Source organism: Erpetoichthys calabaricus, chromosome 4, assembly GCF_900747795.2.
Source record: "Erpetoichthys calabaricus chromosome 4, fErpCal1.3, whole genome shotgun sequence".
Lineage (NCBI taxonomy): Eukaryota > Metazoa > Chordata > Cladistia > Polypteriformes > Polypteridae > Erpetoichthys > Erpetoichthys calabaricus.
Window position 1 is genome coordinate 51,296,865 of NC_041397.2, and position 16,349 is coordinate 51,313,213.

General features: G+C 36.0%; 1 protein-coding gene across 8 annotated transcripts in view; it reads right to left on the reverse strand.

Annotated features, from left to right (window-relative positions):
- Positions 1-16,349, reverse strand: part of cnksr2a (connector enhancer of kinase suppressor of Ras 2a) — a 676,696-nt gene that overhangs the window by 368,565 nt on the left and 291,782 nt on the right. For all 8 annotated transcript variants that reach the window (XM_051926925.1, XM_028799452.2, XM_028799451.2 and 5 more), the window contains one exon: positions 3,460-3,501. In XM_051926925.1, coding sequence (XP_051782885.1) covers positions 3,460-3,501 — 42 coding nt within the window. The remainder of the gene's footprint in view (positions 1-3,459; positions 3,502-16,349) is intronic.

Genomic DNA, 16,349 nt, shown 5'->3' on the forward strand with positions numbered 1-16,349 from the left:
ATTAGTTTCACTTTTATTTCAGAACTTCTGTAAAAACAATATTTGTAATCTTGCGAGTCCCAATATGCTGAATCGTTTTAATGAGGTCAGGACAAGTTTCTCTGTTTGGAATTTCAGCACAGACAAAACAATCTACATCATCAGCAGTTAATTTTTTTTTACAAAGTAAAAAAGTAAGTAGAGTTCTGCATTGTACTTCTGTCTGTAAAGTCGTGCTATTTTCCTCTCACAGTTCCAAAAGTACATGGGGTTACCAAGGTGATACCCCAGCTTTTGTCTAGGTTTTTGTACGAGGGCTAGACAGAACGTTTTTGACTCCTGTGGTAAATGTAGCTTTTTAAATAAGCAGACAGATAAATATATATACACTAACAAAGTAACCAATAAATGCATGTGCGGTAAACTCCGTTTTTGAAATTCTCAACATTCTTTATTTGTCACATGCATAGTTATACAGGACAACACGCAGTGAAATGCATCCTGATCCGCTTATCAAAAACTGTGCAAAGTTAGAAGAATATTAGTTAGATTAACAAAAAGTCATAGATAAGAAAGGTAACAGCATAGTAGAACATAATAAATAAGTACAATTATGTGAATAAAGTAGAATTAAGTGTTAAGGTGCAATAGTGTAGTAATTATTGTGCAAAGCCAAAGTTAGACTGGTGCATAGTTAAATGAGGCAGTTTGTTTGATTGCGCTACTGCGATCTTTACTTTCTTTTTTAAATTTTCTAATTTTCCTACTTTCATATCCTTTAACTTTCTCCACATATGTAGAGCACCAACTTTTTTTTTTTGAGCCTTTCTAATTTCACTGGTTTCATAGTCTCTAACCTGCTCTGCATGTGTTTAGTGTTTAATTACTGTAAATTTAATTACTTTCCTTATTTTTTGAATTTGCACCTCGATTATTCTTTTTTGCTCTTTTTACTGTCAAACGCATTCGAGTCTCTTTTCTCCGTGTTGCTTTCTTCTTCGCTTAGATGTCGACATTTAATTAATAACGTACCTTATACGCTTTATATGCGCTGAGAGCCCTGGATCTGTGTGTGCTCAAATCCTTCACAAGACTGAATGTTTTGCTGCCTATTGTCCTATTTGATAGATTGTAAGTAGGACGTGTCTTTGGTCTCGTGGGTAGACAGAATGACTTCGTCTGTTCATTAGTAATTCCATTAAATGCCATCCGCTTTCCATTGCACTAATGTATCGAGTATCTAAATATGCTTGAACTTCATCCTGTGCTTGTTTTTTCGATAAAGTTACGCGTACTCGATCGTGTCCTTTATGAATGTACTTAATACTTATCACTGATGCACAATACTCAACATTAATATGACAGTCGAATCTTTTTAGTAAATACGGGTTATATGGTACAATCATTGAATTATCGATCATCACAATTTTTTCATCTTTTTTCCGTGATAAGTGTGTTTTTCGTGATGATTATCTCTTCAGCAATAGTCTGGAAAGCCAGCCATAGTCATATCTGTTGTTTGAACGAAAGCTTTTGGAAATTTTTTTAAACAGTTTTTTTCTTTCGCGTCCCAACACGCTGCATCTTTTAAATGAGGCCCGTAAGACATGTGTTTAATGACTTTGAACCATAATTCAGGATAGCTTTCTCTGTTTGGAATTTCAGCACAGACAAAAAGGTCGACATCATCAGCAGTTAATGTTTTTTTTGTAAAGTAACCAATAAATGCATGTGAGGTAAACCCCATTTTTGAAATTCGATCGTGTAAAAGTATGCTCGGATTTTCCCGAATACCGTTTTGAGTTCTTTCAAAAAAATGAATACTTTCTGATAAAACAATCTACTTACGAACATTGGAATATCTTGTGCCGATGTAGCTGGTGGCATTTTTTTCAGGAATCTCCGGATTTCTGGCCATTGTGGATTGCACGTCATTGTAATAAATAACTCTGGCCGTTTGCGCTAATGCGATCTTTAGCTTCTTTGTTTTGACACTTTAATTTTTTTCTGTTTTCATATTCTGTATCTTGCTCTGCATTTGTTTCGCGCCTCCGTTTTTTTTTGCATCTTTTCAATTCCACTGTTTTCATTATCTCTCACCTGATCTGTGTGTTTTTTGCCCCCTTGTTTTTTAACATGTTTATGATGTTTTACTTTTTTTTTGCACCCATTTTTTTCTCTCCATCGTTTTTGGGTCTCTTTTCTCTGCGCTTTTCTTTCTTCTTTATTTGTCGACGTTTCATTTCTACCCTATTCATTTCTACCGTATTGACCTTATACACTTTATATGCACTGACAGCCCTGGAGCTGTGTGTGCTGCATGACTGCCTTTACACTACTGATTTGTTTTTTTTGATATTGCTTGTAAGTAGGGTGTGTCTTACAAGACTCTCATTCTATGTTCCCGTGAGATGCACCGTGGCAGGTCTCTTTCGTCTCACGGGTCTTTAAATTATCTTCCGAGAGGATCACGTATTGTAGACTATCTGGACAGGGGACAGGATTTCTTTTTATAATAGAGAGATATTTCTCTGAATCTACCTATAAAAATTACAATTCTCCCAAAAACAGGAGTGTCAAGAAGGATTAATTTTAAATATGCTCTTGGAAAAACACCAAACTCATCATATGCCTCATCCTACAAAGTGTGTCTCAATATGCAGAAACTTTCTTCTATGCTATTTACCCTACAAAGTTTTTATACTGACAGCTATATAGTGTCTTTTATAAATTTTCTGAATCGTTGATAAGTACAGCTCAGGTTCTAAGGCTTCTCAATGGCTGGCACTGGCCAAAAATAGCTTTTTAAGAAAAAAAGTAAAAAGAAATAAATATAAGAAGAAAAAATAAATATTTCGTTTTATACATTATTGTAGTTAAGTAGAATTTTGCTATTTTCCCCAGTTTTCAAGGGATAGTTTCTGCTCAGTGGTTTCCCTAAGGAAAAGGTGGGATTAAAAATTTGCAAAATGTGCTCTTAACCGTCTCATATTCTATAAAGTATTTGCTCAATGCCTAAATATTATGTCTCTAAAAAAAAATAAAAATGTGAAAATTTTACATAGTATTAAACTAAAATGGAAAGCCCTCCTCCACCCTGACTTCTCTTTCTTGCATGTTTTTGACCTTTGTCATCTGGAAAATAAACATAGTCAACATAAGGAAATCCCCTTGTTCAATGTGCCTTTCAAGAAGTAGAAATGAAATAGGAAAACGTAGGTCAACTTTTCTCTAATCCATTCCTTCTGTTTTTAACCTTTGTCAAAAATAAAATGTGGTGTACTTATCTGTACCTTCTTCCCACTAATCAGTGCTAATTTTCACCAAAATGTGTTTGATTAAGTCTCAAAATCTTTTAGAATATTTGGACAGATATTGATTTGTACCTAATGAAAATAACAGTTGAATCCAACATCTGTATATCAGTTTTAAATGCAGCACAATTCATGAAAACACACTAGACTGTGTGTAGGAACTTACCACGTGAAGAATCTTGTTTTCTGTCTCATATACAGTGCAATCCTGAAAAGAAAAATAAATTAATTATTATGATTGAAGTTTACCAATTACCACACTGATGGCAAAAATGCAAAATATTTTAGACATCTCTACAGTATGCAACTCTGCCCCAGGCTGAATATGCATAAATAGGAAAAGTATATTGTGTCGGTGTTTCAGACACAGCATGAATTTCTTTAAAACAACACCTTCACCAACTAAACAAATCCGTTTTTTATCTAAATATTACTTTCAATATTGTTTGGAAATGGTCTTTCTGAAAATATTTTAAATAAAAAAAACCTATACTGCTTTACACTTTTGCATATGATTCTTTGTTTTTCTGAAAAAAAGCTCTTGCCTATTATTTAGACAAGTGAGTATATGTAGCTTAATGTTTAGCTGATAGATGCACAAATTCTCTTCTTCCAACTTTATATTGGAAAAAAAATAATTTTACATGTACCCTGGTGTAAAATCTTTTAGGTACAGTGGTGTGAAAAACTATTTGCCCCCTTCCTGATTTCTTATTCTTTTGCATGTTTGTCACACAAAATGTTTCTGATCATCAAACACATTTAACCATTAGTCAAATATAACACAAGTAAACACAAAATGCAGTTTGTAAATGGTGGTTTTTATTATTTAGGGAGAAAAAAAAATCCAAACCTACATGGCCCTGTGTGAAAAAGTAATTGCCCCCTGAACCTAATAACTGGTTGGGCCACCCTTAGCAGCAATAACTGCAATCAAGCGTTTGCGATAACTTGCAATGAGTCTTTTACAGCGCTCTGGAGGAATTTTGGCCCACTCATCTTTGCAAAATTGTTGTAATTCAGCTTTATTTGAGGGTTTTCTAGCATGAACCGCCTTTTTAAGGTCATGCCATAGCATCTCAATTGGATTCAGGTCAGGACTTTGACTAGGCCACTCCAAAGTCTTCATTTTGTTTTTCTTCAGCCATTCAGAGGTGGATTTTCTGGTGTGTTTTGGGTCATTGTCCTGTTGCAGCACCCAAGATCACTTCAGCTTGAGTTGACGAACAGATGGCCGGACATTCTCCTTCAGGATTTTTTGGTAGACAGTAGAATTCATGGTTTCATCTATCCCAGCAAGCCTTCCAGGTCCTGAAGCAGCAAAACAACCCCAGACCATCACACTACCACCACCATATTTTACTGTTGGTATGATGTTCTTTTTCTGAAATGCTGTGTTCCTTTTACGCCAGATGTAACGGGACATTTGCCTTCCAAAAAGTTCAACTTTTGACTCATCAGTCCACAAGGCATTTTCCCAAAAGTCTTGGCAATCATTGAGATGTTTCTTAGCAAAATTGAGACGAGCCCTAATGTTCTTTTTGCTTAACAGTGGTTTGCGTCTTGGACATCTGCCATGCAGGCCGTTTTTGCCCAGTCTCTTTCTTATGGTGGAGTCGTGAACACTGACCTTAATTGAGGCAAGTGAGGCCTGCAGTTCTTTAGACGTTGTCCTGGGGTCTTTTGTGACCTCTCAGATGAGTCGTCTCTGCGCTCTTGGGGTAATTTTGGTCGGCCGGCCACTCCTGGGAAGGTTCACCACTGTTCCATGTTTTTGCCATTTGTGGATAATGGCTCTCACTGTGGTTCGCTGGAGTCCCAAAGCTTTAGAAATGGCTTTATAACCTTTACCAGACTGATAGATCTCAATTACTTCTGTTCTCATTTGTTCCTGAATTTCTTTGGATCTTGGCATGATGTCTAGCTTTTGAGGTGCTTTTGGTCTACTTCTCTGTGTCAGGCAGCTCCTATTTAAGTGATTTCTTGATTGAAACAGGTGTGGCAGTAATCAGGCCTGGGGGTGGCTACGGAAATTGAACTCAGGTGTGATACACCACAGTTAGGTTATTTTTTAACAAGGGGGCAATTACTTTTTCACACAGGCCATGTAGGTTTGGATTTTTTTTCTCCCTAAATAATAAACACCATCATTTAAAAACTGCATTTTGTGTTTACTTGTGTTATATTTGACTAATGGTTAAATGTGTTTGATGATCAGAAACATTTTGTGTGACAAACATGCAAAAGAATAAGAAATCAGGAAGGGGGCAAATAGTTTTTCACACCACTGTACATCTTTTATCTTGGTCAGGAAAAGTAAGGATAATTTTTTTTTTGCAGAGCCTAATTATAAAATCACTATTATGTGCCCTGACATTTCCTATTTCTCTAACAAAAAAAAAAAAAAAAAAACATTTATTTTGCACTAAGCTAACATGTAACATAATGCAATTTAAATATGCTGCCTTGTGATTATTGGCATTTCTGGTAGCCTTACATCATCTCAACCTTAATGAGGCCAAAATTTTAGAATTTCAATTCTATATAAATTAACCAGAACCACTACATAACATATGGTGTCCTACAGCGAGGTAACTTAATTTTCCCATCCACTATATTTGCAGTGTTAAACACACTTAAAATTTCTGTGAACTGGTTTACACTTATAAAATATAGAAACAAACCACAGTGAATAATATGGCATAGCTCCAAAACTAGAATGTGAATTTACATTTTTTCCAACAATGTTTAACTGGTTACACTGAACTGGTTACTGGTTACTGAAGTTTGTTGTTGTGCATGATATTTGCATATATGGCCTGAGTTTTTTTCAAAACAGCAGCAATTGAAGTAGTATATACTTTTTATGATATACAAAGATTTTATTTAAAATAACTGGGGAAAACCTTTCAGAGGAAATTCACCATCATAAAATTGCACAAATAAATTTCAGAATGTCAATATATCAGAATTTGAGAACTACATTTTAACACTTTCTTTAATAGCTGGTCTACTCGGCCTAGACCTCTTAACATAAACCTTTACAACACATACAGACAGGTCTTTCAGGTCAAACACTGTGCAAAGTGTTTGTCTTCAATGGCTGCATTACATCCTGGTATGAGACCTGCTCAGCTCAGGACTACAAAACAAGCGTAGACGGTGGTAGGGCTGGCACAGAATATTACAGGCACACAGCTGCCTTCTTATCAGTACAGTATTATATGGACAAAAGTATTGGGACATCTGACCATTTCACCAATAGGGACTTTAGTGACATTGTATTCAAATACATAGACTTTAATATGAAATTGGTCCCCTATTTGCAGCTATAACAGCTTCCACTCTTGGAATGTTTTCCACAAGGTTTTGGAGCGTTTCTGTGAGAATTTGTGCCTGTTCATTCTGTAGAGCATTTATGAGGTCAGGCACTGATGTTGGACGAGAAGGCCTGGCTCACCATCTCTGTTTCAGTTCATCCTTAAGGTGTTTGATAGGGTTGAGGTCAGGGCTCTGTGTCAGGGCCAGTCAAGCTCTTCAGCACCAAACTCATCCAACCATGTCTTTATAGACCTTGCTTTATGCACTGGAGCACAGTCATACTAGAATAGAAAAGGGCCTTCCCCAAACTGTTTCCATAAAGTCCAAAATATCTTGGTATGCTAAAGCATTAAAATTGCCCTTCACTGGAAGTATGGGGCATAGCCCAAACCCTGAAAAACAGATACACACAATTATTCCTCCTCCACCAAACTTCACAGTTGGCACAATGCAGTCAGGCAGGTAACGTTCTTCTGGTATCTGCGAAACCCAGACTCACCCATCTGACTGCCAAACGGAGAAGGGTGATTCAACACTCCATAGAACATGTTTCCACCACTCCATCAGACGCTTGACATTGGACTTGGTGATGTGAGGCCTACATGCAGCTCCTCAGCCATGGAAACCCATTTTACGAAGCTCCTGCCGCATAGTTATTGTACTTACATTAATGCCAGTGGAAGTTTGGAACTCTTTAGTTATGGAATCAGCAGAGCATTGGTGACGTTTATGCACCATGGCAGTTGTTGACCCTGATCTGTGACTTTACATGGTCTTCTGCTTAACGGCTGAGTTGCTGTCATTCTTTGATGAGCATTATGAGGTGGTGTCCCAACACTTTTGTCCATATAATATATATTTATGTATTTATTTAGGGAGATTCTGTAAAAAGCCAATTTTCCACATGTGGACAAATAAAGATACTGTATATCTATCATTCTCCTTTTAAATGTTATGATAGAATGGACATATCATATAACAGCAAAAGTGCACCATGCATTCTTTCGCCTTTACGTCTGGTGCAGCTGAATTGTATGAATGGACGTTTCTTGTGGGGAGGACTTCTGTTCTCTTTCTCGGATATAGAACCCTTATCATCATCTGAGTTCACCTCTGTTATAGCACATCTTTATGTGAAAACAGCAGTGTCAGATCAGAGGAAGCATGAATGTGACTGGGAGAATAAAACTGAACTTAAAAAAAAAAAAAAAAAAAAAAAAAAAAAAAAAAAAAACGCTTACCTTTACAAGTATCATAAATTTACACCAGATGTTACAGACTCAAATCAAATGTATGTTTTTATTCTATAATAGTAAGAATAAGAGCAACTCACTTCTCAAAATGGAGGCCTCCAGGGTCAAACCAGCGGCCTTTTGGTTACCAGTCAGCAGTTCTTACCACTGCACCACCAAAGCAGTCGAATTTAGAGCGTGTCAATGTCGTATCCTAACGCAAATTCTTTTTCTGCAGTTATATTCTTCAATAAAAGCGCACTTGTTTTGTTATACTTGTACCTTTTGTGAAAGTGTTTATTTGATATTTGGACTTCAGGCTTCACACATTATTCACTTCATGTCTACATTTTGTCAATTACTAAAACATGAAAAATATTTCTGTTTTAACGATGTGCTTACATAGATTGTTGTAGACACAGAACACACATGAAATGCATGCATTCCAAATACCGATATATTAATTACCCTATATAACTCTGGGCAACTCACAAGCAGGTAAACAGACTTGAGCTGAGAGAACTTTCTTCCCTTTCTGAGTTGGTGGGGGGGATGGGATAGCAGGCTGCTTGCTGCTTGTGCTTATCGACATATTTACAACACAAAAGACGCTGATGGAGACGTGAGAACAGATTTAAGGTGGGCCAGGGTTACGAGTTTTTTCATAGGCTTTGGTAATTCTAGTGGCAATACAATGCAATGCCATATACTTTATAAAACATCTATATCATCTTGCAAATATTATAAAATAATCAAATATTGCTTCTTAAATAATAAATGTTAATCAATAACCTATTTTTGTTTTTATGATTCCCAAAGTAGACACCCTTCAACTAAACTGTTCGTCAAATTAATTCCTCTTTTGGACATTTAAGATAATCTTGAATTACTTGAAAGTAAAAATGTAGTGGGAAGACTAGTGTCTTTCTATAATTGACATATCTTCAGTTGCTCACTTGTAGCAGTCACGTTAATCTGTCTCGTAAATGTGTCTTCACAGTTCTCAGACAAAAAGCATTGTAAAACAAGCATCTAGAACTGATGCTTGTTGACAGCAGCACTGAATGAATGGAACATAAATGAAAAAGAATTGGCCATCATGACTGATGACGCCACTATTATAGTGCTATTTCAAGTTGGCTACTTTGTGAATGCTAAGTTTGGTATTGCAGGCTGCTCTGGAAATTCCAGCAATTGCCCACTTGCTTTTCGTGTGAGGCACGTTGCAAGCTTTTTCCAGTACAGCTAGTCACATGCTTAAAAAGAAGCAACATTTATTGGACCTGCCAACACACAAGCTTGTGATTGATGTGGTCATGCAATGGAACAGCGTATTGGAAATGTTAGTAAGGTTTTTGGACATAACAGCGAGTCATCTCAGCAGCTCTGTAAATAGGCAGCAAGGTTGCTCCCAGTGTGACTGGCATGCAGCACACTTGTCGCAACACATATGCCACAGGTGCCCACTCATTTTTAATATGTCATTGCTATGAATCTGCTGCCATGGATGTTGAGCTGTTGCAAGTGAGGGCTGCTCTCTCTACTGGCCTGATGGAGATAGCATTTCTTGTAGATGTTCCTAAAGCTTTGGTTCAATAACTTCACTCAGTTCTTTTCTGGTTGGTACAACATACTGCAGTTCAAAAACCTGTAGCATTTGTCAAAAGCTCTCATTTTCAAGGGTCGCTTATCTTTTCAGATAAAAACTGCTATAGACGGATATTTTTTGGGCACAACGTGAATTAAACGGAAGTTTGGAGTTACCCGCTGTCTCCAGTGTAGATTGTTAAGTCTCTCCTGAATTTTTGTTGACATTTTGTAGTCTTAAATTAAGTTAGTACATTTTAAAATAGGATAGCTTTGACATATCTTTCATCGAGATTTCATACTATTGCCAGGTGTTATAGCTATGAAGCCTGTTGTGTTGGCATTAATGGATGTTGGGGTAGAAAGGATAAATAAGAAGTAGCGAAGCTCTCATTCTGTCTCCCTCTCTTGCTTAGGCTCTACTCGTTTGGATGTCAACTGACATTAAGTTTATGGGTGATGTCGGAGTAAATGGTTTCTCAAATTTGTTTTGCCATAACAATAATTAACTTCTTAACATAGAGTAATTGAGCAGAATAGAGATTCAGAAGATCGATCTTGGGACTTGAAGAATCGATACCGAATCGTTTAAATGAAAAATAATGATCAATCAGGAAATATATACTTTTACCCATGCCTATAATCTACAGTATAGCATAATGTTAATATGCTATGTTAACATCATACTATGATTAGATACACAACAACCATAAAGCAGGAAAACAGTTTATTTCAACCATTTTAGCAAGTATAACTTTGAAGGGAATTACTTAGCATAGTATATCCAGTGCATGATTAGTGCAACACAAGTGTAAAGGTTACCTTGACAAGCTTTTTTTTTTTTTTTCAATTTGAGCTTAATTTAAAATGATGCTTTGAAAAGTTCATCAATTAAAAAGAAATATTATAACATCAGTGTCATATATAATTTGTATTACAGTTGATTGCTTCTGTTACTACAAACTACTGTGTCAAATTTTATTTGGCTAGGTGTAAGAGGGAATATGCAGAAAATTCACTGTGATTTAATTATAATTTTGAACATCTGAGTTTTTATAGGAGATTTTAATTTAATTTTATGTATGGCAGTTTAATCATAAATCTGCCATTAAAGCAGAGGATGCACTAGGAAGTAATTTAATTAAAGTTCTTCACTTCACTTTCAACATCATTATGGAAATGTGCAAAGTTGGATGTCTGAAGTTGGTAACCTGCAGTTGGTATGTCTAGGTATACATGGATTTTTTTGATCCAGAGATTAATTTAACTCTGACTTAATAGCACAGAAGTATACAGTATACACTTAAGGCTGAACATTTAAAACAACTAGGGGGCTTTGCCCCCTGCTCGCTTCGCTCGCCAACCCCCATGTTTGGTTTTCCAGATACACACTTTTAAGACTTTTTTTTCCTTTGAATTATTGCTATTTCGTTAGTTTCACTTTTATATCAGAACTTCTGTAAAAACAATATTTGGAATCTTTGGAGTCCCAATATGCTGAATCTTTTAAATGAGGTCAGTGAGACATGTGTTTAATGACTTTGTACCATAATTCAGGTTAGGTTTCTCCGTTTGGAATTTTAGCAGACAAAGCGGTCTACATCATCAGCAGTTAATAATTTTTTTTGCAAAGTAACCAATAAATGTATGTGAGGTAAAACACGTTTTTGAAATTCTCTGACTTAAACTTCAAAGCCTTACAATATTTACATACTTCTGACATATCACCTGTGTCCATATATTTAATCTCTATTCACCTTTTAGTTATTTCTCCGAGTAATAATTTCTCTTTTTTTGCACTAATGTGATGTTTACTGTCTTTGTTTTGACACTGTCGCTTTTTCTGCTTTCATATTCTGTATCTTGCTCAGCATGTGTATCGCGCCTATGTTGTGTGTTTTTGTTTTTTTTTTTGAATTCTTTTGAATTCCAGTTTTCATTATCTCTAACCTGTGTTTGGCTCCCTTGTTTTTTAACCTCTTTATGACGTTTTACTTTGTTTTCTACTCTGTCTTTTATTTCTGACATCGCTTTGTCCTGCTTCCCCCCCATGACACCTGGTCCATAGTGAATATTTTCTCTTTTTCGAGTAATAATTTCCGTTTGTTTGCGCTACTGCAATCTTTACTTTCTTTTTTTTAAACTTTAATTTTCCTACTTTCATATTCTTTAACTTTCTCCACATGTGTATCACGCCAATGTTTTTTTTTTTGAGCCTTTCGAATTTCACTGCTTTCATAATCTCTAACCTGCTCTGCATGTGTATAGCGCCAACATTTGTGAACGTCTTTATGAAGTTCTACTTTGTCTTTTACTCACTGTCTTTTAATTCTGAGCCCGACTGGACGTGCTTTTTTCAATTCCACTTGTTCCGGGGTGATAATTACTTTCATTATTTTCTGAATTTGCACCTAGATTATTCTTTTTCTTTTTTTGCTTTTTTTTCTCTCCAATGTTTTTGAGTTTCTTTTCTCTGTGCTGCTTTCTTCTTCGCTTAGTCGTTGATGTTTCATTTAAAACGTATTGCTCTTATACGCTTTATATGCGCTGAGACCCTGGATCTATGTGTGCTCAAATCCTTTAGACGACTGAATGTTTTGCTGTCCGTTGTCTTATTTGATATTGGTTGTAAGTAGGGCGTGTCTTGCAAGAATCTCATGTTCTACGTCATCGCGAGACTGTTCTGGGTCAATCTCCTGGCACAAAGTCTCATGTTTAAGGAGTCCGCGAGACGCTCCATGGCCATTCTTTTTCATCTTTCTTTTAAGTGTCTTCCGTGATCTTAACGTGAAGATTATGTCTCATCTCCTGTCTTTCCATCCCAGGATTTTTTTTTATAATAGAGAGATAGGGTTACATTTAGGACAACTTTCTTTGCTATAGAAAATGACCAAGAGATGGAGAGACTAATAGGGGCAGATGATCATTATGTAGTAACAATCAAGACAAACCAAAATAAGTCATCAGAACTGAATATCAAAGCTAAAAGAAAAAAAACAAAGTTGTTGTTGATAGTAACATTGCAACGTCTTCAAAATAACATGTCTTATATGCTCCAACTACACTAAAATTATTAATATGTTAAGGGAACGGACCTGATGCTTAGATATTATAAGCTGTGCAATATCTTCTGAAATAGGTGGGACAAGATGAAACAATATATCATGTGACTGGCAAAGGACTTGGCAACTGTAAACAATATAGCTACAGGAATGCAAATATCAACACAAAATTGAAGCAACCATGCTATAAAAAGAAACAAAAACAGCATCACATTAATATACCTAAACAGAGAGGTATGTTCATTAATTCCAAAAATGATATGAACAGTCTAATCTGCCAAAAACCCGATTAATTACCGAAGGATTTGTTTTGATAAATTCTATTCCAAATCAATAAGGCTTTTGCCATGGCAGGCCTGATAATTTAGGCAGAGTTTACATTGTGCGCAATAAATCCAGTGGCATCACAGGAGGCTGTGTCAGCCTGAATACTCAGAGGAAAATTACAGCAGTTATTTCCATGCTGAAAAAAATAAACATAACATTTTTTACTGTGAATATTCCCAAATATTTTTCTGTGGACACATGTAGGAGACATGCCCACCTTTCATATTATATTTAAACTTCAAATTATAAAGTAAAACTTGTTAAGACTGAGTGAATTACCATAATAGACCTAAGTAAGAGTCACTAAGCAAAATTATAATAAAAGAAATAACAAAATAACAAATATCAAAGTAATAAAAAAGTGCAACAACTATGGATCATATGCAGCATATGCATGACTCCATATTGTTAATCCCTAAAAGTGAATGATGGGTTTTGTTAGGATTACATTTTTGTTTTTTGTCTCAGCTCATTTAATCTTTCCTCATAACTCATCACCTGTAGGTCTGCCACACTACTACACACACCCACACCACAACAAAGCCTAGTGCTACATATTTAATCATTTGAAACTGCTCATCGTCACAGACCTAAATGTGTCTTATCACAATATATTCCCACTAATTTTCCACACCCATTGGCCTAGTGACTGAGTTTCACAGTCAATTACATGCTTATCTACTTTATTTTGTCCTAGGTCTTCAATGGAATGCAATCACGTAAGGCACCAGACAAATGGACAAAATATTGAGACTTCATTTGTATTTCTTCCAGTTCAGGTCTATTTTTAATTGCCTTTCAATTACTCATATCACAATTATTCACATTGCCTACTTCACACTACTCTACTAGTGTGAATTAAAATGGAAAACAAATGATTTTCTGATGAAACATAAATAAAAGTGAAATAAACTGCAAATTATGTAACCATTTTCAACCCTGGTTTTGAAATGTTTGACTTAGTTTGGTTTCTGCATATTCCTTGGTCTGCATTTTGAAACGGTAGTCATAAAATTGATTTGTGACTTTTGGAAGCCAAATTGAATTAAATATTATATAATACATTAAAGTAAGGACGAAAACAAACACACAAAGGATGAAGGTCAAGAACATATCTTGATGGGTAAAAAACTGAAGTTTTGGGTATCTATAATAATAAAAGGCAAAGCCCTCACTGACTGACTGACTGACTGACTCACTCACTCACTGACTGACTGACTCACTCATCACTAATTCTCCAACTTCCCGTGTAGGTGGAAGGCTGAAATTTGGCAGGCTCATTCCTTACAGCTTACTTACAAAAGTTAGGCAGGTTTCATTTCGAAATCCAAAGCGTGATGGTCATAACTGGAACATATTTTTTGTCCATACACTGTAATGGAGGAGGCGGAGTCACGTATCGCGTCATCACGCCTCCTACGTAATCACGTGAACTAAAAACAAGGAAGACATTTACAGCACGAGTCACACGCGGGAACGAAGGTAAATGACGTTAATTTTTGACTGTCTTTTAATACTGTGTAAGCATACATATTAACACATGTGCAATTAAACGTGTGCATTTACGGGGTGATTTCTCAGGCTTAAAAGCTCACCTTTTATCAAACGCGGGAAGAAAGGTAACTGACGTTGTTCACTGTCTTTTAATACTGTGTAACCATACATATTAACACATGTCCAATTAAACGTGTGCATTTACGGGGTGATTTCTCAGGCTTAAAAGCTCGCCTTTTACTAAAAAGGTAAATGCAAAACTATTTTCAATCAGTTTATTGAAACGCTCCCGTTGCGAATATGTTATTGCAATCCTTAAGATAAAAGAACGAAGTAGGGGGAAATGGAGGAACAGCCGCAAACAGCGAAGAGCAAAAAATTAATTAAACAATTGAGAACGGAGCAAGTTAAGCATACAAGCATGTTCATAAGGGAAACAAAGCACGGTGTAAAACGTAAGTTTAAATTAAGTTTATAGAAACGCTCCCGCTGTGGATTGCAATAACATATTCGCGAGATAAAAGTTTAATGAGAAGACACGAGGTATAAACGAACCACACGCCGTGGCGCAACGTTAGGGGCAACAGTTTCAACCATTCTATGATCTGCTTCTCGCAACTGAAAGACGGCACATGGCGGATGTTAGCCGACTTGCTGACCGCAACGTTAGGGGCTTCAACTATGGCGCTGACGCCACATCTCAGTGCCAACACTTTGCAGACTGTACTTAAAAGACACGCCCTCCTCACTGGACAGTTAAAAACACCAATCAAACTAACGATGACATCAAGTATTACCCAATCAAAAGTAGGAAAGGAGGCATCTTCATAAAATGCGTGTGGGATGATTTGCATGAGACGCTGCTTTAAAAAAAAAAAGATAAAAAAAATACGGGATAAATCCCGTCCAGTATTGATTCAAAACGGGACGCGCAATTTCATTCTCAAACGCGGCACGATTCCGTATTTTAAAGGACGGGTGGCAACCCTACACTGCCAGGTAACCACCCATACAATCAGATTGTGATTCAGACTAGGAATGCAATGAATGTAATTACCCCGATCTACATACAAGGCGAAAGTCTTGCAACATTCAAAGATGATGGTTTGGGATAAGTACACCATACAACATAAAAGAGCTTATGAAGCCTTGAACCGAAAAAAGCAAGATCTCAGAGATCGTAAAAAAAAAAAAATAGGAGGTAATGTCGTTTTACTCGCTGTACATTTTACTCAAACATTACCAGTTATTTCACGAGGGAGACCAGCAGATGAACTCAACGCGTGTTTAAAATCCATGCTTCTCCCACGCTCTGTTATATGTCGCGTGTTCTCGGGTAGGTGCACCAAAAAATGTATACATTTAAGCATGTAATGGGCAAACAAAAAATGAGGTATACCCGAAGGCACTGCAGTAGTACTTAATGTAACTTTACTTCTTAAATGTTAATGTTTTACTGTTTAATAATTTATACGCTTCTTATATGTTGTTCAAATTCTTTTATCAAAATACCACTGACAGCGCAATGCACGATAACATGGAGTGAATACACCATACGCATCCGCCCACGGCTGCCCTGCTCTGCGCAGATAGGAGTTGATTCTACAATAAAATAAAATAAACATAAAAAGAGTAAAACAATCATCACCCATAAAGCGTGTGTGTGTGTATATATGTGTATATATATATGTTGATATGTGGATGTGTATATGTATATATATATATATATATATATATATATATATATATATGTAGATATGTATATATATATGTGTATATGTATATGTATATATATGTTTATATGTGTGTGTGTGTATTTTATATATATAAAACACAGCAACACTCATAACAATGACAACACAATTACATTGACAATCATGTTACCTTATTTTTAAAATTTTTCCTTTTTTTTCATAACCTCTTTAACACACTACTTCTCCGCTGCGAAGTGCGGGTATTTTGCTAGTTGTTAATAAAGGCTACATCTGAAGGGTTAATTTTTTTAACCTGGTTAAATAAAATTGCAATGAAAA